We start from the raw sequence: 25,570 nt of genomic DNA, 5'->3' as shown, positions 1-25,570 counted from the left end.
AATTCCCTTTATACTTGCTATGTCAAAAATGCCAGGCTGCTGGAAGAGCTTCTCAACTCCTACATTTTGAGAGTTGTATTAGCTTTATATTCCAGTACTTGTTTTGCCTGAAATGCAGAGGCAGGGTCAACTATAGCTTGTGTCATCTACACTGATCAGCCATCACATTAAAACCACTGACAGGTGAAATAAATAACATTGCTCATCTCATTCCAGTGGCACCTGTCAAGGGGTGGGATATATTAGGCAGCAAGTGAACAGTCAGTTCTTTAAGTTGATGCAGAAAGCAGGAAAAATGGGCAAATGTAAGGATCTGAGCCACTTTGGGCCAAATTGTGATGGCTAGACGACTGGGTCAGAGCATCTCAGCAGCAGGTCTTGTGGGGTGTTCCTGGTATGCAGTGGTTAGTACCTACCAAGAGTGGTCCAAGGACGGACAACCGGTGAACCGGCGACAGGTTCCTGGGAGCCCAAGGCTCATTGATGCAGGCGGGGAGTGAAGTCAAGCTCGTCTGGTCTGATCCCACAGAAGAGCTACTGTAGCACAAACTGCTGAAAGAGTTTATGTCGCTATGATAGAAAGGTGTCAGAACACATGTGGATGGTCGAGGTTAGGGTCTGACCCGATGGAGCATCTGTGGGATGTGCTGGAACAGCAAGCCTGATCCATGGAGGCCCCACCTCACAACTTCCAGGACTTTAAGGATCTGCTGCTAACGTCTTGGTGCCAGATACCACAGGACACCTTCAGAGGTCTTGTGGAGTCCATGCCTCCATGGGTCAGGGCTGTTTTGGCGGCACAAGGGGGAGCTACACAATATTAGTGGTTATTCGTGGTGGTTCTAATGTTGTGGCTGATCGGTGTATATCAGGGGTTCTCAACCAAAACTCAGTTAGAAGAAAATAGCACAAGAAAAATATTATGAATATATTAAATACTATTTCAAATACCATATTAAATGACTCAGGAGTCACTCCAGCAAAAGTCTCCAGTCTGGAACAAAAAAAGCAGAGGGCCCTGAGTCCCAAACAGAGGGCATGACACCCAAACAATGAGCCGCTGATGAGAGCTCTATACTGGACAGAATGTATATTATTAGAAATTGTATTGATCCTGTTAGTACTTTCACATGTAAATACAAATATTTATTTTAATAGAAACCATTGGAGCTCAATTTACATATAATGGAGTTGACAGGATATATCCTGTTATATTTCCTGACATTATATATCCCGTCAACTCAATTATATGTAAATTGTGACTACTTATTGAGGATGATTGGCAAACCCTGAAGGATCACGTCTTTCTTCCTTCTTGTTTGTAGATGACCAAGCTTTATAAGACTCAGTGGCTCAAATGCGTAAGCCGCTCCAGTTTGGAGGCCTTTCAGAGGACTAACAGATTCCATGTCTCCTTCATTCAAAGTGCTATTGATATGTTTAATGGAAAAAAGCTCTCTGGCTGCATTCCTTACACTATCCTTGCACATTTGCTCACTTGCACATCTGCAGTCTTGTACATTTGTACTTGGTATGAGTTTCCATTTCCCTGCTAGTTCTGTGATTTTATTGTGTTGATGTGTCATTAACGTTGTCCTTTGTTTTCTGTCTTTATGTGAGCCCTGGATGGAAAGAAAAAAAATATCCTTTGAAGAGGGCCGCGAAACCCACGAAAAATGTTTGGTTTGTCCGTTCTGGGCTACTGTAGAAGAAACATGGTGGTGCAACACGGCAGCCTCCATGACTCGTACCCGCCTCCCTATGTACTGTAGGTAAAAACGGCTCATTCTAAGGTAACGCCAACACAACGATTCTCATTTTCATGGGATTATACTGTACACTAATTAAAATATACAGCACATACAGTATGAATATTATTCCATTTCTGAGAACTCTGTTCGGTAAATTTAAATAGGACTATCATTTGGGCTTATATTATTTTATTTTACACCAAAGTTGCCAATTGATATTCCGATTTAGAATTTATTTTTGCCTCTGTCTTCCTGGGTTTTGACAGAAAGATGAGGTCGCCTCACGGTTTTGTCAGAAAGCATTGCATGTTAGTGTTTTTATACAGCTGTTCCCTCAGCCGCCCCCTCTGCACTGCCTGCTTCACACAAATGCAGAGTGAACATCTGTTCCCCTTCAAGCCAGAGGAAACAACCCCTCTTGCTTTGACACATACTGCCCCCTTTCGAATAAAGGTTGTTATTACAAGCTGAGGCAATTTAGGTCCCTCACTGTGTTCAACGATGCGTTCACCTATTTCAACCACAATGTCTGCACTGATGAACAATGTTTTCTCCATACAGGCTTCCCGGCGAAACGGAGATTTATGCTGCAGCCACGACAAAATATGAAAGGCTTCTCGAAAGACGACCGTGATCATCATTTGACGTCCGGGTCTCGACGGATGACTTCCAGGGGTTGAATATAATCCTGCGTCTATCCAAACACAATGGCTGCTCTGAAGTATCAAGGCACGGCACAGCGCAAAGGCCCCCGACTACCTGTTGATATGAGAAAATATACGGAATGAAGAAATGAATCTTCCCGTTCTGGTCACGCGGAGAAAGACAGCACCGGGGCAGAAACCGGACCCTCGCTTTCTGGTGGGAGAGGTTTAGAAGGATGTGCGTACTTTAAAAGGAATCGGTTTGTCAACAACGGCTAGTCTTTCAGCGAATCGAGGGATACTGCATGCCGAAATTGGGAGGAAAATACGGTCTCACGTGTCGAGCACTCGTCGTGACCTTTGAAGCGAGTGAGAAAACAGTGCCGGAAAGCGTCATGGGAACACTGATAACATACAGTACAAGTCCTACTTCTGAATCCACAGCAAAAAGGAGGCAAACTTTGCCCTAAACGGAATGAAGAAAACAAAGGTCATTCAACCGAGGAAAGTACATAATTTTTGCACACTTGTGTTTTGAGGTAAAGAAGTGCATTTGCAAATGAGAAATGGGATTGTATAGCCAGTATGCATGGTTCTCCTGGTGCGGTTTTGTCTCTTTTGCCCTCATCCAAAAAGGACGAAGGTAGAAAGTACGAGTTAAGCATGCAATGTAGAAACGCAGACAACGACCTTCCACCTCCTGGAAACAAATAAATAACATGCAGACATGACATCCATCAGTTAATCCGTCAATTTTGGTCTCTTCTAATGTCTCATCGTTGCCCTTTCCATTTCTCTGCCAGGAGCACCAGTGGTGACTGTTTGGGAACTACTATCCACCTGTGGTGCGTGTGTGTGTGTGTGTGTGTGTATCGTCTTACCTGCTGGATGTCGGCAGAACGTTTTGTTTGATATTTCATCTCTTTTGACCTTTTTGTGAATACAAACACATTCTATTCGCATCTAACCCGGTGCCATGTCCCTCCTAATTTTGCAGCATTCGAACCAGCCCTAACACGCAAACTGTAGGAGTCGAAGACAGTCCAAAATATAATCCATGTTTGTGTCCTCACACATGGAGTTTGCTTGCAGCTCCAGGGCAACGGGTCTGAATCGTGTCTGTCTTATTTTAGTCCCAAAAGTTTAAAAAGTTTATGAAATGTCTGAGGGACATGCCACGTTTGAATGGAACCGTGTTGTTGGGAACTTCCACATGGAGTGATTTGTGTGTGCGTGTGTGTGTGTGTGTGTGTGTGTGTGTGTGTGTGTGTGTGTGTGTGTGTGTGTGTGTGTGTGTGTGTGTGTGTGTGCGTACCACTTTGTGTGTACGTGGAGCGTGAACCATTATGTTGCCTCGAGTTGACTGCGTACAAGCGTGCCCCCTCTTTAGTGTTCTTTTGTGCACCCAATCAGAGCCCAACTTTATTTCTCAGGATGCACAGCTGGAGGACTGGGGTGAGGGCCGAAGGGTTAGTGATTGTTAGACCGGGTTAAGGTAGGGGAGGTCGTACACCACGCAACAGCTCAACGCGCTGCGGGAAATCCCCATGTCGTCAGCATCAGTCCACTTGTTCGTCTTCTAATCGTAGCGCTCCACCTTGGACGTGAGGCTGATGCCGCTGAAGCCCCCCGCTACGAAGAGCCGGTCCTCTATCTCTTCCAGCCGAAACTTGCTACGGGGGGACGGACATGGGGCGAACCGCACGGCAGGTGCTATCAACTGGGTTGTATGCTTCTGCACGGCGCAGGTAGTTGACGCCGCCAAAGCCTCCTATCGCAACACAGCCTCCATAGGCAACAAAGCCCAATCCGCTACGCCTGCTTGTCATGGGGTGGATCAGTGTCCACTGCTTGGTGGCAGGGTTGTAATACTCTGCAATCATCAGGTGCTCGGTCCCAGTGAAACCACCGCAGATATAAATCCTGCCCTGCAGTTTGGTGGCATTGCTATGACCCCTGTGCTCATGCATGGGTGCGATCTGATTCAACTGGTTCGTCTCTGGCTCGTAGCGCTCCGCAGTGGCCTGTATCCCATGTCCATCATCGCCTCCCATGGCATAGATGCTGCCGTCTAGCACAGCAACACTCACGCTACGGCGTGCCATGTACATCGGGGCCACCTGGTGCCAGGTATGAGTGACAATGTTGAACTTTTGCACACAGTTAAGGTAATTCTTACTGTTGAAGCCACCAAGGCAATACACAAAGCCATTGAGGAAAGCAAGACACGCCAATTAAGACACTTGTCTTAATTGGCGACATTAACCCAGCGCCAGTGGTCTGCCGTATATCGTACGCCTGGATGCCACTGGTGGAACTGTAGCTACTCCAGCCTCCGATGGCTAGTAGGATGGCACAGGGTAGGGGGTCAGGAGGTTGCTGGGGCCCCAGTTAGAGGGTCCAATTAAGTTGCAGTCATGCATGGCCTTCAGAGCATCACTGACCATGGGCTTGCACTCAATGCTGTCCATCAGCAGTTTATTTTGAACACGGTTTAAGCAGCCCTCAGTCATCAAGCCCAGACGAATCTTGGGTAGGAGCAGGGCCATGTGGTCCCTGCGCTCTTGGGTGCGGTGGTTGATCCAGCGCAGGATGGTCTCAAACACAACGCTCTCCTGCTTGACGTTCAGCTTGTCCTCTTCGATGACAGTGGCCAGCTGCTGCAGCGTCAGCTCCAGAAACTCCTCAGAGATACAAACTATCTCCTCAAAGTGCTGCAGGATATAGAGGTAGACTTTGCGTCTCAACACGGGGCACAAGCAGATGTCGGCAAACCTCCAGATGCCGATGCAGTTCCGTGGACTGAGGTGGTTCTGGAGGAAGTCAGAGCATACTTATACAAGATCCAGCATGGAGAGGTAGTCACCTCTCCATGCTGGTAGTAACCAGCGGCTCCTTTATGTTCTCCACAGTTACATTGATGGAACAGGTGTAGGCGTACTCCACGAGAAGACTCATTATATCTGCTGAAACACCGGGGATGCTGTAGATTCTCTTCTCTGGTTGGGCGCAGTCACCGGCGAAGAGAACCCTGTGAGTGGAGTTCAAGCCTATCAGACTGACTGAGAAACTATCCCACTATCCCATTCTACCATGATTAGAAAGTGTTTGCAGATACATTTACCATATTGTAATGCCAGACAGCTTGTTGACGTGCATGACCTTGGATGGCCTTTTTTTCTTCATTATTCAGTACATTTGAAACCACATCCATGCAGAGGTGTTGGAGCCAAGATGCCAAGACGACTTAACATTTCAACAAAGACGGTAGAACAAACTCTAGTGATGCAGTGCATAGTCGAGAAGCAGCAAGTTCCCTGACCGACAGCTCCATGTAAGCGGCCCACTTCAAGTACTCACTGCAGGCGCTCAGGACGACCTTGTGAGCGCTGAACTCCACGTCCTCCACTGTGATCAGTATGTCACACACGTCACACAAGTTTCGCCTCCAATCTCAGTTTTTTCAGCACCATCATGCTGTCTCGCGCGCTGTTGTTCCATGTGGTTTGAAGTAAAGAAATTGAAGTGAACTAAATCCATATGTGTGTATGTGTGTGTTACATTACATTTAGCAGACACTTTTATCCAAAGCGACTTACAATTATTCAAACACTGACGGACGCAGCCATCAGGAGCAATTAGGGGTTAAGTGTCTTGCTCAAGGACACTACAGCATGCTAGCAGGAGGAGCCTGGGATCGAACCAGCAACCTTTAGATCACTAGACGACCAGCTCTACCCCCTGAGCTACCGTCCACAATATGTGCGTGTGCGCGCGCGCGCGTGTGTGCTCGTGTGTGGCGTCATGTGCCGGGTCTGTGCATGAGTTTTGTTGTATCACACGCGCCGTTTATCAGACATGTTGCAATGAACTGTCTGTGCATTTTAAAGGTTGGATCACAGTCTGGAATGGTTTGCTGTGACATCTCAAGCACATGTGACAGAACTAGTGTCCCATTTGTCATAGGGGTATCACAGGGGTAGTGCACCTCAACACACACACACACACACACACACACACACACACACACCCACTGTTTGTCTGTTTGTCTGCATGTATGTGTGTATTTGTATGTATGTCCTTGGATTACCTCGAAAAAACCGTTCGTCTGATCGACTTCACACATGGCAGCTGGGGACTCAGGGAATTAGGCGCAATTTGGACACACCCGTTAAATTAATAAACTTTAGATAAACAAGCAAACCGCGAGCCGCTCCGGGCGATTTGTGACTTCATCATCCTATATGTGACGCACGAGATGCAAGCGACGCTGCCCGCGTTGCTAACACGGGGGCAGAGGAAGCGCTGATGATGCGAGCCGGGCGCCCGGGCACATGACCCACAACGTCACACACCATTGCGAGAGGAGGCCCCCCACGGCGGGTGGAGCAGCCGGCAGCTCGCATAAACGCAACTTAAATCATTGACTGGGGAAACCTGGTCTCGACTGATCCTCCTGAAGTTCCAATATGCCTGTATTTTCACATTTGGCGCTTATTCTTTCTTGCAAAGTTGTCCTTACATTTTGTTAAACTGCCATTTTGAACAGGCACGCACGGCAGTTTCATCTTTTTGTCAAGCTGTGCCATTTAAATTTCTTGGAAAGTCTTACATTTTGAATGGGCATGTACCGGTGTTGCCAAATACGAGAGCTTGTAGAATATGAAGCGAGAGCCTGTCTTACAAAAATCTGAACTTGTACATTGAATCTGAACCTCTATTTTGAAATTTTCACTCATAAAATATTCACACACATGTGTTCTGAATTTGATGTGTTATATTTGGATGAATATACTTTTTAAATTTTTTTTACTTTAAGCCATTTTTCCAGTACAACTACAATTCTAGAATCACAACCTCTCAAATTTTTTTAACAAACACAAATCTGTGTCACAACCTAAAGTTTCATTATATATATATATATATATATATATATTAGCATAATATCAATTTACACGTTTTGAATTTTCTCACAAATCACTCCAAATTCTGAACACAGGTGTGTTTTTCATGTAAGTGAACATTCCCATATACAGGTTCAGATTCAATGTACAAGTTCAGATTTTTGTTCTACAGGTTCTCACCTCCTATTCTACCAGCTCTGCACGCCATCTAAAAAAACACTCCCAATTGCTTTTCATATACAAGTACTTCTCACTTGACGACCGAATTATTTAAAATGCATCACCGGGACTGTGTGGTTGTTATTTTACACGGAGAATAACTTGACAATAACACTCGTGGTCAGTATAATGGACCATTGTGTCCACAAAGGGACGACAGTCGATCGTTGCTAAGTGTTGACTTTTTTCTGAAGTGTGTTGGATTTTGTGTTATTACGCGTATGGAGGTATTTATCCCTTATGCTTATCTAGCTGGGTATCTGTTTTCCTCTTGTAACACAATAAATGATACCGTTCCAGTATTATAAAAAAAATATATATATATATATTTACAAAATCAATACTAAGTTGTCTTTTGAGGTACTTTGGTGACATTATAGTTAACATTAGAGTGAAAACAGTATCGATGCTGCTCATAATGAAGTTTATTATAGTAAACTGCCCGCAACCAGAATACTTTATGGTCTCAATTTTTAAGTTGTCTCCTTCTCATGGGTGACATATAAAAAAAAAACCATATTAAGATGTGAATGTTTGAAGAACACCGTTGTCACGGTCAAACCTCCCGCCGCTCGTACCCCGCCTGCATACCAATGCTAATGCTAACGCTAGCCGGTGGTGCCCTCTTGTGAGGTCACATGGGAACGAATGACGGAAGGTTTGGAGGGACGAACGCGGGCGCAATATTGGACACCTTATGCTTTTACTATTTACTTTTTCATATAATATAGCGGGTTATTTTTTTTGTCGAATAAATAAAAAAAATAAAAAAATAAATAAACAAAGTAACATTCATTTATTATTTAATTCACAACGTAACCTTGTTTTTTGTTTTATTTTATAACGTAACCCGGTTTTATAGGGTTTTATACACACACACACATATATATATATATATATATATATATATATATATATATATATATATATGTATATATATACACAGTATTAATTAATTAATTAATTTATTTATTTTATAACGTAGGGAGTCAAGATTCAAGATTCAAGATTCAAGATTTTTATTTGTCACATACATATACATACTTTCATACATATACGCAGTGAAATGTGATGCAACGCACCCGGTGCTAGCGCACAATATGTCCTAGGAAAAAAATAAAAATAAAAAATGTCTTTCTATTAGACCGACGAACTGACTCCTAAAACGTAACACAGTAAGTTGAATACTTATAGAATAAAATAGAATAAAATACAATAAAAATACAAAGAAATAAAATGGAATAGATAGAGGGAATATGCCTATGTATATACAGATATGTGCATTAAAGTGGCATGTGACTAACCCGGTTTTATAGGGTTTTATATACATATATATATATATATATATATATATATATACAGTATAAATTAATTAATAAATGTATTTATTTGTATTTAATTTCTAACAGAACGCTATTATCATTTCAATCGCCTTGTCCTTCTTTCTTTTTCTTCGACGGCCTCACACTCATCAGGGCGCCCAAGAGGAGCGAGCCCCGTGTGACGTGGTCACGTGTTCCCCCCCCCCCCCCCCCCCCCCCCCACCGGGCTCCGTCATAAGAGCCGGGGACCAGCGCGCCCCGGGCCAGTGCAGTAGCGCACACTGTGACGCCCTGACGCGCCGGAGGCTCCGCGTCTCTGAGAGCTGTTCCGCTGGGATGTCCCACATCGCACCGGGGGGAGAGGAGGTCGGGGCCGCGACACCAGTGAGGTAAAAACGAGGACAGCCGCGAGCTGCTTTGACCCGGGATTTGACCGTGGACACCTGAGTGGCGATGTGCAGTGTGTGTAGTGCTGTTGCGGTCAGCCGACAGGTGCGCATGGAGGCGGGCGTCCAAGATGCGGCCCGGATCATTTGATACGACACGGCAATAAATAATATCACTTTAGTGGGGGGGGGGGGGGGGGGGGAAATAAATGTACATGTGTGCAGCTGGTGTAGATGACATCTGAATCACGCGGTTGAGTCGAGGTCTGTAAGATGTTGACCAATCAATAAAAAACAACTGGCAACAACTGACTAAAGGTCAGTTGTCAGTTGCGGATACTTTATTTGTTATTTGTTTAAAAGTTTCTAATGGGTTCACAGTGAAGCCTTACGCTTTCATTCGGTTCATTATCGAGTCTTAACACAAGGGCTTTTAATTGTAAATATGATATGAAAATGTGTTTTGAGTGGGGTTGCTGTTGCCCAACACTTAGTCTTTATTGTTTCCCAATGGATTGCATTTAATGTTGCAAACAAGCGTTTTGATTATGCCCTGAATGTTCAGAATCACGGCGACACAGCCCCACGTTGTTTCTCTGGTGACCTGTTGCCACATCCAGATCCATGAAATTGTGAAATGGAGGAAGCCTCCCTTTATTTCCTGGATCTACTAACCTGCCTATGGGTTAAGCTGAAAATGGAGAAAATGACTTTTTTCTCATTACCACTGTGCATATCTAATACAAGTCATGATATTTGTACATTGATCTTGTGTGTGTGAGACAGGCAGTCAGCCGCCCCACGTGGCCGGTGGACACGTGGGGGGTTGTGTACCACCACCGCCGGGTTGCCTGTTTGGAATTTTGTAACGGCGTTCCCTCTGGTAAAACTCAACCTTCTGACCCTCAGCTGGAGAACAAGATTAACAGAATAACTGTGGCAGAATGACTGATGGGGCGGACGGCCAGAGCCAGACGGCGGCACAGAGGAAAAGGCGCAGCCGTGACGACAGCGTCCCGCTGGGATGGGGCCACAAGGAGTCGAGCGGGGATTCTCGACGAGTGGAACGCTGTCCGACGTCGGAGGAGCGAGGCCCGGCAGGAGAGAAAAAGGAGGAGGACGAGGAGGAGGAGGAGGAGGAGGCTGCCTTCCATTCTCCTTCCCCCGAGGTCGGGCGGGTGCGGGGCCCCGCCGGCCACAGTCAGCTCGTGGCTCCGGAGGGGGGCTGGGGTTGGATGGTCCTAGTGGCCACCGTCCTGGTGCTGGCCCTGACGCTGGCCTTCCCCTCGTGCATCGGAATCTTCTACACGGAGCTGCAGACGGAGTTCCAGGCCAGCAACACGGAGACCTCCTGGGTGCCTGCCGTCATGACCGCCGTGCTCCACGCTGGGGGTAGGAGCGCTTCCTGGCCAACGACCGTCCTCACACATCAATGTGTAAAATCTGTGTGTGTGTGTGTGTGTGTGTGTGTGTGTGTGTCTGCGTGTGTGTTGGTAGGGAGTGTCTGGCAAGGTCTTGGTTAATTGTGTAGTCGGGAAGAACCCGGCCTCCAAACGCATCATCGTTGCGTGGTCTCTGAACCCTGACTCAGCCAGGTTCTCGTTTTTCTTTTGCGTCAGTTTTGTTTGTATTTCCTATGAGGTGTTGACCTCACTGTTAGCAGGAAGTCAAAACTTTGGGGGACTTTCCTGAACAGAATTCCAAAAAGTGATTAGGCCGTCTCCAAAACACCATGCATTCATGACCTTGGGTGAATCGCAGCACATTGTTATTTTCTAGTACCGTTATCCTTATTATTGTTATTATTAGTATTGCTGTTACTATTATAATGTAATTATTATCACTACTATACTGTTGACCCTATAGATATATTCATACGATACGGCTATACACATATTTACTCTACCAGAATATTAACTAGTACTATCATTGGATATAATTGCTATGCACTGTTACTATATACTACTTTACTTTACTATAACTGCCACCTGCCCATATTTGGGTTCACTAGTTCATATAGACTGCTGTACAAGTGCTACTACTCCCTATTAACCTATGTTTATATTGTGTAAATTTATTTTATTTCATTGTTATTTTTATGTATTTTTTGATTTGTACTGTTCTGTAAACCTCTACTGCTGTGAACACCTTGGTTTGGATTAATAAAGGTTTTTTTCTGATTATCTTATCTTCAAACAAAAGCTATAGCATCCAGTAGACCTAGTGTCATATATAAAAAGAAAATTTAAAAAAAAGTGAAACCCTGATCGCTTTGACGACCCGAAAATTGTACGGCCTTATTCCAAGCCATATGTACTTTTCGTGAGAAGAGGCCCAAGAAGCCGGAGCTGTAAGGAGCTCAGCGGTGCAAAGTGGACAGAACAGACTCGGTGGTCCGGCTCAGGTTTGGCCATGTGACTGCAGCAGTAGACATAATCAGGGGGAAAAGCGATAATAGCCCAAAAGGCTGCTCTCATCGTAGGCACATCAAAGGACCAGGGAGACCCATTAACCGTAATTCAAGTCCTTTTGATTTGATTAATCTGATAAGTAATCCATTTGGATTTGTTCAGGTCCGCAGAGCGAGGAAATGGATTTTGGTAATTCAACTTTGCAGCTGTTTTATCCCCGTTTTGGCAAAAGTAGAAAGCGTGCCCACGGTCTATCTGGTTTTGTGATTTTTTTTGAGAATCCATTAGAGACGAGCGGAATACAATTGAGCTTTGTTTTGTGCAATTATTGTTTTGTTTGATAAATAATGCAATAATGCAAATAAGGTGCGTTTCTTGTGCTAATAGGAGCATTGTCTCTGTGGAGCAGATTGGTGAGATAATTCTGCCTATTGATCTCTATTTGTAAACGGTGCGTTTCAAAATTTTTGTTTCTGTTTCTCTGTTCACAGGTCCATTATGCAGCGCATTAGTGGAGCGCTTTGGTTGCCGGGCAACAGTGATGGTGGGCGGGGTCCTGAGCGGATTGGGAATGTCGGTCAGTGCCTTGGCGAGGACCATCGACGACCTTTACCTCACTAGCATCATCACAGGTCGGGAGTGTCCGCACATCCACAAGCCAATGCTTTCCACGTGGTACTACCTTCTGAGCAGCCGTCCTAAATAAACCTGTCCTCTCTCGTTCAGGCTTGGGATTCTGTTTTTCCTTCCAGCCGGCGGTCACCATGATGGGTCACTACTTTGTGCGCCGACGTGCCTTCGCCAACGCCTTGTCGTCCACCGGCACGGCGTTGGGCCTCAGCACGCTGCCCCTGCTGGCCAACTTCCTGCTCAGTCTGTTTGGCTGGCGGGGTAGTTTCCTGGTGCTGGGCGGCATGCTGTTGAACTGCTGCGTGTGCGGGGCGGTGATGAGGCCCGTGGGCCCCGCGCCGGCGCCGAGCAGACCCAAGCTCCCTCAGAATCCCCAGAAACCAAACAATCCCCTCGTGCCGCAGGAGAGGGAGGGGTTCAAGGAGCGCCTGAGGAAAGGCCTCTCTGCCTCCCTGGCCTTCCTGCGCAGGCACATGGCCTTCGACCTGCTGGTCAGCAACACTCGCTACCGTGCCTTCGCCATGGGCGTGTCCTGGATGATGCTGGGCTTCGTGGTGCCGTTGATCTACTTGGTGCCTTACGCCACCGACAATAACATGACGCAGGACAGCGCTGCCATGCTCATGTCCATACTAGGCCTGGTGAGCATCGCCGTCCGACCCCTGGCCGCCTTGCTCTTCGCGCTGCCCCGCTTCAGGGGCAGCGGCTGTTTCATTTACATGTTCGGCGCCGCGGTGCTGGTCAACGGTCTGAGCAACGCCATCTGCGGGGCGTCGGCGTCCTTCGAGGTGCTCCTGCTGTACGTGGTCACCTTCGGCGTGTCCATGAGCGTGGTGGGCTCACTGCTCTTCACCGTGCTGATGGAGACGGTGGAGATGAGCCGCTTCCCCTCGGCGCTGGGACTCCTCAGCATGCTGGAGAGTGGAACGCTGCTCATTGGGCCACCGCTGGCAGGTACACACACACACACACACACACACACACACACACACACACACACACATACAGTACGTCCATTACATGTCAGTCAGATAGGTCAGTCTGATTGTTGTTTTATGGCTTCACATGGCCCGTCAGAGTAGACCCTTGACCTACGGTACCTCATTGCATGGGCACGCTGCACGATTTTAAAAGTCGCCAGATCGCTGTCTACACACCTTTTTGTCATGTGATCGGGAATGTTGAAGTCACGGTTCCGCACGACACGACTGATCGGCGACACTCGGCGTCACACATCACAAGTATGCTTTTGTCACGAAAACACACAACATAAGCGGGAGGTGACACCGGACACGACCGGACACCTGCGCGGGACAGGATTATTTATTTTTTATTCCATTCTTCTCACTGTAAAAAAAACAAAAAAAACAACTAATAAAAACACAATTGAAATAAGAAATATACTAAAAGAAATGTATTAAAAACCTAGAGAAGAAAATGAAAATTATGTTGTGTGTTTCCGGCTGATGCTCTGGTGTACTCCCGTCACTCTGTCATGACTCCACCCCTCCATACTCCGTGTCAGCTCTCATTGGCTGTAGCTCGTTGCGTTAGATATTAAACCTGCTTGATATCTCGCCGGCGTCTGCGAGCCACTGGCGATCGCTGGGCGAACAGTCGAATTGCTTTGTTAGCGGTTCACACGATTTGCCTCCGATCTGGGGCCAAAAACCTGTCGCTGGGCGGAAAATCGGGCAACAATCTTGTCATCTCAACACGGCATAAGGAGCATATCGAGGTCTAGGCTCAAGGAGTGCTTTGCGGGGAAGGTTGGACGGCGGAAAGCTGTGTACTTTCTGCGGCCTCTCCACCGTAGATGTTCCGCAGGTTTATCGCCTTCTGCTCCGCTCCGACGGACCACATTCCAGGTATGGGCTGGAGGGGGTCAGCGGCGGGGCCGGCTCAGGACTGACATTCAGCTCAGATGAGTCAGCTCGATCCGGCGGGGGCTCGCCTCCCGCGTCAGCAGAAGAGTTGTTTTGCGAGCGAGGAGGGGGAACAGCATGTAAAATGTTCAAGCGGTTTAGCGGTTTTGGGTTTCACCGACAGGGCTCGGCCCGGCGTTTCGGTGGCCTCAGCTGTTAGGATCGCGTGCGGCACAAGCTGTCCGAAATCACAGCGGCCCCCCCCCCCCCTCTCTCTAGTTGGGAGGCAATCGGCGTAACCTATGGATGTCTGTCCGTGTAAACAGCATTTTTAACCCGCCTTCTGTTCCGGCGTCTCTCAGGCTGGTTGGTGGACAGGACGGGGCAGTATTCGTACGTCTTCTACGCCTGCACCGTGTCCGTGTCCTCCTCCGGCCTGTTCCTGATGGGGTCCTTCTACTACCTCGACGGCAAGCGAGAGAGAGAGAAGAAGCAGAGGACGATGAAGACGGAGCTAAAGAAGCCGTCGGTCCTCTATCAGAAGCCTGTCATAACGCTGCTCCCCGACGCGGACGCTAGCCAGGCCTCCTCCTCCTCCTCGGAGGCGCGCAAGGCGAAAGACCCGGTTCATGTCACCAGTGTGTGACCTGGGTTCTGACGGTGTTTTTTACAGAGCTATTTACGTACGTGAGAGTCTTTAGAGATGAGCGAATAAATGTTATCGTTTGACTCGACGCAAGAGAAATTCTGTTTTCCAGGCACGTCATAGTTTTCATGAACTTAAGGTATCCCCAAAAATAAATTGGGTTACATCAGCGGTTTCAACTGAATTAAAGCAAGAAGCATAAAAGTGGTTAAAATATTTTAACCTGCATTGTGCAACTTTGCCAAATAGTGACCCCTAGTGGTGAAAGTATATATTTATTTTCCACCTACTTTGCTCTGAAAGTTCATCGAATAATAAATAACATTGCATTTATAATGCATTTCCACTTCTCATGAAGTTCAAAACAGGTCAAAAAGTCAAAAGGTTTTTATGGCGTGCATAGGATTCCCCACCTCTGATCTAGACTGAAATGTATGAGCTTCTAGCAACAAAAAGCCCCGTGGGTCTATTGATGCAGAGATTGATTTGTATTTATTTTGGAAAAAAAGTATGTATTGTGCAGATTTAAAATAATGAATTGAACTACATGGTATGGCACTATTTAACTTGGGCATTTGGATCGGTTTTTCTGATTCAGTCTGAAGTCTTGACTGTTAAAACGGAATCTAAACACAGAAAAAGCTTAAAAATGAACTGAATTTTTTTATTTAATAGTTCAGTTGTCCTACTGTGGAACTAGGGTCTGTGTGTAGCCTCAATAGACTGAAGTTATTATAACATACACAAAAGATAAACTATTCAATATTTTATTAGTCTGAGCACTGATTTTGTTTACAATATCTCTTAATAATCCATACGCAGAGAACAGGGTGTTTCAATCTAATGAAGTTCATTTAATAGTTTGTCAATACAATAAAATACAATAGGGTTCAGATTGCTTTTATGAATGTATTTCATTTTCTCTAGTCAGTCATAATGGCTATTTTATGTACTTCAAAATGAAACAATAGCCTCATGTACATGTTGTGCCTTTTTGTATTCATATCTATTTTTAAATCTGCATATTTGGTTTATGGAATATTAAAAATATTTTTTGTGTATGAACCTTCACAAGGCCTTGCTTTTTCTCATTTGGAGTGGTGATGTTTTTTAAGTGCTGTGTAAATACAATGACTATGGCAGGGGTGTTCAGCCTTTTTCAACCCAAGGACCTTGGTGGATAGAGAAACACTCACTAGATTTGTTCTTTTTTTTTTAATAAAATGTGTTGCATTTTAACCATGGCCTATAATAACATTTATAATGTCATATTAGCCTATTTTTTATACTCAGTGATGCTTTTAAGATTTAACTTTGGTCAACAAGGGCAAAAATAGACAAGACACATAGCGGAGCGAGTCCAAGTTGAATTTTGTGTACTTAATATTTTCTCGAGTATTTTTTTGAATTTGAACTCATTTTACTTTAAATTGCCTCCGTTACAGAGCAGCTCACCTTCCTCAGTCTCCTCTCCGTCTTTTGGCTGGCCTGCCTGCATCTTCCGCCTGTGAGGGTCTGTTTAGCTGTGCTGGACTGGTGTTCACTGCAAAGCGAACTTTGAAAACCAGCAAATTCAAAGAGTAAATATAGCTGCAGGCAGCGATATTGGTCCGGGGTAGTCGGCATTTCATTAAAGTGCAATGGACGAGTGTGCTTTGGTTCTCTATTGTGTTTTGTGATGCAGAAGTTCACTTGTTCCGACCAGGTTACAGTAATTCAATGATCGGGCGGTGTTTGCTGGGTGTTTGGGTGGGTTTCCTTCGCGGCAACTTACGGTGGATATTATTCTGAAGGTGGGCTGCACGATTATGGCTAATATGATAATTATTGAATGATAATAATTATTTTAGTCAATATTGTGATCCCAATTATTTACCACAATTAGTCATTCGTTTTGGGGAACACAATTCTTTAACTGCCCTTTGTAAATCAACAGAAAACTGCATTCACAATAATAATGTTTTTTATAAACCTATAAATAAACTCAAATGTACAAATCTTTGACTCAAAATAGGATTTTGTTCACATGGATTCAGTGTTCTTCGGGCTATAATTATAATTTACTAAAAAAAAAAAAACTGCCACCACATGGCACAAAAAATAAATAATTCATCCCAAACGAGAAGGTCAGTTACAGCAGCCCCACGGATTTCCTTACAATCTGACATGCGCGCAAGGGTTTCTCTGTTGCAGCATAAATCTGTGCGAGGTTGCGATTGTTGATCACAAACTTCTTCCACAATACTGAACCGCCGATCTGGATGGAACTCCAACGACGCCATGTTGGAACTGACCCGAATATACATCCGATTCTCATTTTGTTCTGTGTGTTGGTGGGGACCATGACATCTATAAGGTTTCGGACGTCAGTTACATCCCCGCATGCTGCCATCTTGATGAGGTCCCAACTGATGACCAATCACTAGACCGCAATGCTTTTATATGACCTGTGCACGCCGTCATTTGCACATGTGCCCACGTTGTGGCGATGATAAAACAAATTTTTTTAAATAAATTATTCCACAATAATGGACCGATCTGGATCAAACTTGGACGACGGCATGTCGGGATCACCCCGAATAAACATTTACCGATCCATGAGATCCACACACCACTGACGTTTTTCAGTTACAGTTTTTCGTTAACAAAAACAATAGGGCTGGACCCCTAATGATCTTCAAGCTTTCCATGTTCATGGATTTTTGATATATAAGCACATGTGCTGATCTCACCCTTCCAAACATTTTTCATTCTTCAAGTCACTCAGTCCTCACATGCAGTATATACTGTATAGAACTACATACTTACGTATGCTTACGTTATATGGGGTACTAGTGTTTTCCTCATTCTATGTTTCAACTTAAACTAGAAATGGGAATGTTTCGATTTTTTTAAATTAAATTCCACTTTTTTTCCCCAAGCCTTTCATCGCCAGTGCAAAACTTTATTAACGTGGTCACACATTGACATCTTTGATTTGTCAGAGAAATTCCGCCGCTACCAGGAACAAAGTGAGATTCTACTCACGGAATTGATCCTGAAAAATAAATGACAACAATATAGTGACACTCTGAAAGCGGTGAAAACAATATTGTCTGACTACATGTGTCTGAGGTTTTGTTTTATACACACCGAAAGTTGGGTGCATCCCTCGACAAGTCCCTGACTTAAGAGTTCATAACACATACAACAATACATGAGGCGTGCTCAAACAAAACAACGCACCGTTTACAGTTTCAGGCAGGATAGGGAGTGCGAAGGGAAGATAAGAAAGTTATGCACATCTGGCCTTTTACCACAATTAAAGGTTTTGTGCAGACAGTGGGAGGGGGTCCTCAGTGTGGTGCAACTTGAAACCCTTATCTGAGCAGTGACCTGCACAGACTGTACTGAATTTGGCAGACACAGACCAGACAAAAGGAGCCCTATGCAGGCGATACTGTATAAGATATATAATAAGATATAATAAAGAATTATTGAAGAATATGAGAATATATCTAAGAACATGGAATTCTCTTTCAGATTACATTTTTTCGTAGACTTTATTTTATATCATGTTTATTTTTTATTTCAGTTTTTAATTGTGTTTATTTCACGTTTATTTATTTTGTACATTTTTTGAATTAAAGCACTATATTTGATATCATTTTTATTTTTTATTCCATTTCACTATATTTATGCAATATTTATTTAATGTTTTAATTGTATTTGTTTAATGCACTTTATTTTATAAAGGTGATCTGAAATTAAAAATAGCATGTACATGCTCTTGCCCTGACCGCATTGCCTGCGAAAAGTCCTTGAGGACAATCTGCACCTCGCAAACCACACAGTTAAAAATAACTCAAAGTACTCAAAGTAAATATGAAGAAATTACTTTTTACTTATACACACACACACACACACACACACACGCATGCACACACATGCACGCACGCACGCACGCACACACACATACACACACACACACACACACACACACTGATCGGCCACAACATTAAAACCACTGACAGGTGACGTGAATAACATTGCTCATCTCGTTCCAGTGGCACCTGTCAAGGGGTGGGATATATTAGCAGGAAGTGAACAGTTAGTTCCTGAAGTTGATGTGTTGGAAGCAGGAAAAATGGGCAAGCGTAAGGATCTGAGCCACTTTGACGAGGGCCAAATTGTGATGGCTAAACGACTGGGTCAGAGCATTTCCAAAGCGATAGGTCTTGTGGGGTGTTCCCGGTCTGCAGTGGTTAGTACCGACCAGACGTGGTCCAAGGAAGGACAACTGGTGACAGGGTCATGGACGCCCAAGGATCATTGATGTGTGTGGGGAGTGAAGTCCAGCCCGTCTGGTCTGATCCCACAGAAGAGCTACTGTAGCACACATTTCTTAAAAAGTTAATGCTGCTATGATAGAAAGGTGTCAGAACACACAATGCATCACAGCTTGCTGCGTATGAGGCTGTGTAGCCACAGACCGGTCAGAGTGTCCATGTTGACCCCTGTCCCCCCCTGAAAGCACCTACAATGGACATGTGAGCGTCAGAACTGGACCACGGAGCAATGGAAGAAGGTGCCTGGTCTGATGAATCATGTTTCATGCAGTGTAAATAGTGTTTATTTTGTTAATTTTAATCAGTTAAGCTAGGCTTGCTAACCGATAATCCCGTGTGCTTTATCTAACGACCTAGCGCTAAGCTCGAGATAAACCATGTTGTAAGTCTGCCCTTTAAAATGAGTTATCCACTGTTTTTCAGTTTATCCTGAGTTTCTCTCTAAACCTTTGAAAGTGAGGGAGTCTGACCGGCTTCTTTCCCTCGGCTAATACAGTTAAGTCCATTGAGGAGTTAAGTATTTCCAATATCAAACTCACTTAAATTTTAAAGGAGACCTATTACGCTTTCCATTATTTTCTGTCACATATATAATGGTACAGCTCGTCACGGATTTCCTTACATGGTCGTCTGCTCCATCCGAACCGCTGTGCGTTTCTCCAAACAAAACCAATAAAAAAAAAAGTGTTTTCATTGGTGTTGTTTGATGTATTTCTTTCGTTTATTTTCCGACGTTTACATGAAACAAAATATCCCTGCCTCCGAGAGTCACCCATGTGGACTTTTGACTTTGTGTCCATGTCGCCCACAAGCCTGGAGCACGGCAACGAAAGGCGGGAACCAACTTTAAATGGGGCCCTGTAGATCTAATGAGTGAAGATTCAGCAACTGGACTGATTATTTGTAGCCTCAAATTTGTTTGGAAACAGTGAAATCTGTGAAAGCTTACAGAGTAAATAAAAGGGAGCCCGGAGTAAAGCTCAAACCCCATTTGCTCACAGAACCCGGCACTTGTGCTCAAACCCCATTGGCTCAGAACTAGGGCCTTGTCTGCTCATTCAAAATTAAAGTTACACACACTGAAACAGGACCAGATCGGGTTTAGAGGCATGTCACAATGGCTCGAATGCATAATCTAAGTGGTATTTTCAGCAAAGATTAAAAAAACATGTTTTGGGGACCGCAGAGACTTATAATTAATATGTTTTTAAAAAAGGAGCATCATAGGTCGTCCCCTTTAATTATACTTTATTCTCCTATAGACCAACAACACAACAATCCCCAGATGGAGCATGCCCAGAGCTCAAAAGATTGGACTTGGATAATTTCCAGTGTGTATTTTGTCACAGGGCGGGGGGACACCCTGGCCTTATGGCTAATTTACAGGGCCAGCAGAGATCTATTGTGAAATATGGATCTGAGTCCGGCCTGGAGCTCTTTTTGAAGTAGCTAACCCCTGCATGTAAATCATACTGGCACAATAACGTGCCTCACAGCAAGAAGTTCCTGGGTTTGATTCCCACCTGGGGCGCCGTTGGCACGGCGCTCCGGCGGGTTATCTCGATTCGGAGCCTTTCTGTGTGGAGTTTGCCTGTTCTCCCCGTGCTCATATGGGTCTCCTCCAACATAAGAAAAGGACCCCAATTAAAAACACCCAGAACACTTTCCTGTCCTGTAACTGACCACGACATGGATTCACACCTGGAATTGGTCCCCTTGGCGCCGACGTAGTGAAGGCCGCTGCCCACGGCTCTTCGCTGCCCCCTGGAGGAAGGGTGGGTGGCCTGAATTTCTCCAGCCACCGCTCCCTGCCTGTGTTTGTGGTCGTCGCCAATCCCTGCGTGCGTGATGATTGCAGTTGCATCTGTGAGGCGCGTAGTAAATGATTCTTCTGATAATGGTGGACCGTCTACAGATGCCACTGGACATTGACGAGGACCATGCATTCGGTTAGCTGAGTACCTTTCAGAACTTATTCAGAGTACTTAACCGCACCTATTCATTGTAACATGTTTTTGTTTTCTCTGATGAAATTTTCGGAAAGAGCTTAGGAAGCATTGCACCGGCGATGACTGACCAGTGGCTCGGTGATGGATTCAATCACTCAGGACAAAGGCTCACTGCTACTGCGCATGTTGAAGGGAGTTTGCAACTGAAATGTCTCAGTAAAGCGACTCATTTTGTTGTACATTTAAGTTGAGCATCCTTGCAAGAAACTGTATATTTGCAGGCAATCGTCACAGGAAGAGTCACGTCTCCCTGAGCAAAGAAGGAGGACAGGGACGGGGCCAAGTGAACCGAATGTTGCGCTTCTTGTCAGGTCCAAAAAAAACAACAACAAAAAAAACACACTCTAAGAGAGAAGGTTTCGCTGATCAGGCGGCTTTGGTCACGGATGTGCTTTTGCCTGAGGTGAGATTTCACTGACACTGATTTCACTTTGCTCATATCAGGTCTTGCCTAGTTGTCACCCGCAGCGTGGCACATCCTTCGATGCCAAAATGTTGCTATAACTGTTAAACGCGCGGCTTTCATCGCTTCACGACACAGGCAGCAGTCCACGCCCTCGCAGCTGCAAACTCTGTCGAGGAAAACAGGGATTGTATTAAGAGTTAAGCTGGGGTCTGTGTTGCGACGCCAGAGCACTGTGACGATAGTATGACATCACAGCAGGCGTAGACAGATGGAGACACAGACACACACACACACACACACACACACACACACACACACACACACACACACACAGTCAATCCGATCACATCCCAGACCTGGATCATCGTCTCCTCCACCAGCCTGGTCACTGCCCTTGAGAAGGCTGCAATCTCCAACGTGTCCAACGTTGGAGCTATGACAAGGTTTTGACAGGTTATCTACATCTGCATGGAGAATGATCGTTTATCTGCATATTTCTGTATTGTTTCACGGTTTTACACCGCTTTCATTAAAGATACCAAGAGTGAGATCCTGTCCCCGGGTGCTTATAGGATGTGTGCTTAGCTCGCTGTATGGCCACGTACGCTTTCACGTGGTGAAGGCAGAAGAACTCCCATAAAGGTTTTACAACCCCTGTGAATTTCTAAAACGACTGATTAATCACTTCTTTATACCGTTCAGTCTCATCAGTGAGAAACGAACCCCTGGCCCGTTACATGAGCACGAATTTTTTTGGGGAAGAAGCAGAAGAAGCAGCTGGAGGACAAACCCAGAAGCGCTTTGGAGTGAGGAGTTTGAAAAAAGGCTTTAACCTCACCGACTTGCTCCGCCTCCACCTCCACCTCCCGTGTGCTGCTGTATCGCACGTCAGTCCTGGCTGTTTCGTCCTCCCGTTGTTGTTTTTGTTTTTTTTTCTACGAACCTTGTTGACTTTTCTGTTTGTTTTATTTTTAGGTGAATATTTTAAAGGTTCGGGTATTGGACGTTTCGCTATTAAGAAATAGTTACAGTAAATAATATCCAGGGTTTCCATTCCTAATCTTTTAGTTGCATTGTCTAATTTGAAAAGCATGCTCTTAAATACGCATATACATACCTAGGTGGAGAGACCGCAGGGTTTTCACAGGTGTTTCCCCCATTTATCAAAGATGGTTATGTTTATTATTTTGTGTGTGTGTGTGTGGGGGTAAAGGGGGAGTTTCAAGGATCAGGTTCTTTTACTGGATTTATGAAATGTTGACGCTGGTATATGGATTCCATTTTCTTAACAACTCGATCCCGGAATGCCCCCAAAACTGGAGAGCGCCACGCACACCGTTCACATCGAGTTTATGTCCGCAGTTTCACCGGCGGAATAGTTCTTATGTCGGTTAAATGTATGTTTAGAAAAAAAAATAAAATCTCATCTGGATTTTCCTGACTTTGACTGAATGAATTATTAGTATTCCAGAAATGATTATAGACAGATTCAGCGTCGTTGAGAGCTACAAAACTACTGGGTGAGTCATACCCATGGAGCCCGGTTTTGGTTTTTGCGTGTGAGTCAACAACTGCGTATCGAGTTTAAGTTCAACGTATATTTCACCGCATATACATATATGCGGTGAAATGTCATGACACCCGGTGATTACGCACAATAAGCTCTAAAAATACTAAAATGTGTGTAATCGACAAGAGGCGGCCGCAAGGGGCGGCGCCACAATCACGATTCTGGGTTCTATAATTACGTAATTGAATTAAGTGTCTGTGTTGTATCGAATATACATTTAAATCCTCCTCAATGAAACTTCCCTTAACTTACCTCCAGCACTTAGCTCACAGAGTAGAAGTCCTGGCTATTAAAACGAATAAAAGATATTAAAACTTGGTAAATATCTTGAGGGGGGGGGGGGGGCGTTCGGCGTCTCAATTCAACGCAGAACCAAACAACATTCACACAGAAAACAAAAAACATAAAAAGAGTTTTTCACTTAATCAGGTCCAGGAAGACTGGAAGGGCAATCGGGCGCGTGGCCCCTTTCCTGTCATAGTTATGGCAGAAAATGAGGGAGGAAAGGAGAGGGAGAAGCAGGTGTAACCAAGATCCATTTGATAACAACGTTTAAACAATGAATGAGTCTTTTATTCTATTCTCATGATGACGGTTCATATACTCACCATCGACGGCAAAGCTCTTTTCCAAGTCCTTGAAGTGTCCTCCACCAAGGTGTGGCTGCGGAGGCTCGCTCTTTCACGATCCCCGTTTGACAATTGCACATGTATTACTGTTCCAGAAATGGTTAATAAGCATGCATCATTATTGTTTAGCAATCTTTCTTAATCGCTCTATCAATTGGCATAGCTACTTTATACAACGCAGCGTCATAGTCATCCACACCACCGCAGCCAGTAAACGGCTCAGCATGCGTTATTTGGAATGTTGTATCAAACATAGTTTGTCTTCTCGGCAATTCTGTTATTGCAATATCTCTTCCGGCAACATTATCTATTGTTCTACCAGACTTTTTCATATCTTGATCAAGATTAGTTCCTTTAATCAAAACATAGTCAAGGTCATTTGGTGTCCACGTGCAAACATTCTGGATCTTGTTTCCAAGTACTGCTGTTAAACTGAGAGCAGCACACCGCTGGCTCCTGGAGTTTCCAAACTGTGGATCATCCTGATGAAATGAGCCTCTTAACGCCGATGCATATGGGGAATCAGCACTTATATTTAAAGGCTGCTCATCTACATACACTTTTTTTTTTTCATTTTGATGTTGTTTTTTTTTCGTATAGCTTTTTTCCACTGCTTTTCCCTTTAGTGCTTTCTTTTCGAACAGCGTGACTCACCTCTAAGGCTGGATGTTTGGACAATTGCCTCCTTATTGTCTTGGACTTTCGGCTATTTTTCACCATCTGGAACAATGATAAACACAATTGTAATTGTAATTATTTTAATAAACAATCATAATAAATACATGTGATTTCACAAACATAATAAATACAGTTTATTTTTAATTTGTACTTTATTGTATTTTTTTTTCCAGCAATCTACAATTGAAGAAAAAAACAACTAGTTAAATAGATTACTTGTCTAAATTGTAATTACAGATAACGTTTATTAAACATTAACATAAATTTGGAATTTCGCTTATTATGGAAGGGCTCATCAGTATTTAATGCCTTTTCACTTATAATTTCATTACGTTTAGATGTAGGAAGCTGCATGTACATAAAGTCTCTTTAAAACAACCGTCTATTTTGACCTTTAAACCGAACCTTGTCATTGTTATAACTCACCTTATTGTTTGTGAAAATAGATCTCTCGTCAGGGTGGCGTTGATGTTTGGTGTCGCGTGGGGGCAATAATGACGTATTTATGGAAGCTTACGCAGCGAAGTTACGTCATTTTAGTGGTGACCGTTGGAGGGTTCTCACTGCCTGGTCGGTGAGGTTAACCTGTCTCACTACAAGAAACCAACTGAGAGTGTTAAAGATATTTATTCTGCAGAATAAAGAGAAAGGTGCGGATGCACTTAAAAAACAGTGATGGTGCACATTCTACCCTTGCTTCTACGCCCCCCAATCGCAACCCCTGGTGTTTACCATCATAGAATGATTTAACAGTCAGACTCTGGTCACAGATACAATCTTACTGTGCTATAAAACAAACCACAATTCTCTGTAAAGCCCCCTGGGGTTATCCTTATCTCTAGACTAGGTTGAGTAAAAAAAGCTTGTGGTCTGTTTCTGTGATAAATCTCTATAATATGAGCTCTGAGTGAGTCATTAAAACCCAAGACACTGTGTTTTAAAAAGCCACGTAAGACACAAAACAGGCTATTGTTTTATATAAGACGTATGAAACATCTTTCAAAGCATTGATCATCTGCGTTTTGCCTCACACGACGCCTTTCTGTGGATTCTATTTTCAGATGGGTTACGGTTCGACGAGATCCGAGAAGCGTTGGCGTCTCTCTGTGACTGATAGCAATTTCATGGCTTCTAGTTTTCCGACACGTTCCTCGCACTTGAACGCATCACTC

The 25,570-nt window shown here is 44.4% G+C and overlaps 1 protein-coding gene across 1 annotated transcript; it reads left to right on the top strand.

Moving 5' to 3' along the window:
• Nucleotides 1-9,113: 9,113 nt before the first annotated feature.
• On the top strand, nt 9,114-16,211 carry slc16a5b (solute carrier family 16 member 5b). Its single transcript, XM_080009650.1, has 5 exons — nt 9,114-9,229; nt 10,136-10,618; nt 12,129-12,269; nt 12,364-13,221; nt 14,495-16,211. The coding sequence occupies exons 2-5, from the start codon at nt 10,171-10,173 to the stop codon at nt 14,776-14,778; spliced, it is 1,731 nt and encodes a 576-aa protein (XP_079865776.1). The 5' UTR covers nt 9,114-9,229; nt 10,136-10,170; the 3' UTR covers nt 14,779-16,211.
• Nucleotides 16,212-25,570: the final 9,359 nt, after the last annotated feature.

This window comes from Zeus faber, assembly GCF_960531495.2.
Source record: "Zeus faber genome assembly, chromosome: 11".
In the NCBI taxonomy this organism is placed as follows: Eukaryota; Metazoa; Chordata; class Actinopteri; order Zeiformes; family Zeidae; genus Zeus; species Zeus faber.
Note: the sequence above shows the minus strand (reverse complement) of the source record. Positions and strands in the feature narration are given on the sequence as shown.

What these genes read in the sequence shown, in the direction of transcription:
- slc16a5b (XM_080009650.1), top strand. Translation starts at nt 10,171, where the DNA reads ATGACTGATGGGGCGGACGGCCAGAGCCAGACGGCGGCACAGAGGAAA. An exon ending in CCTCACTAGCATCATCACAG is followed by an intron (nt 12,270 to 12,363) that starts GTCGGGAGTGTC and finishes TCTCTCGTTCAG; the next exon opens with GCTTGGGATTCTGTTTTTCC. An exon ending in CATTGGGCCACCGCTGGCAG is followed by an intron (nt 13,222 to 14,494) that starts GTACACACACAC and finishes GGCGTCTCTCAG; the next exon opens with GCTGGTTGGTGGACAGGACG.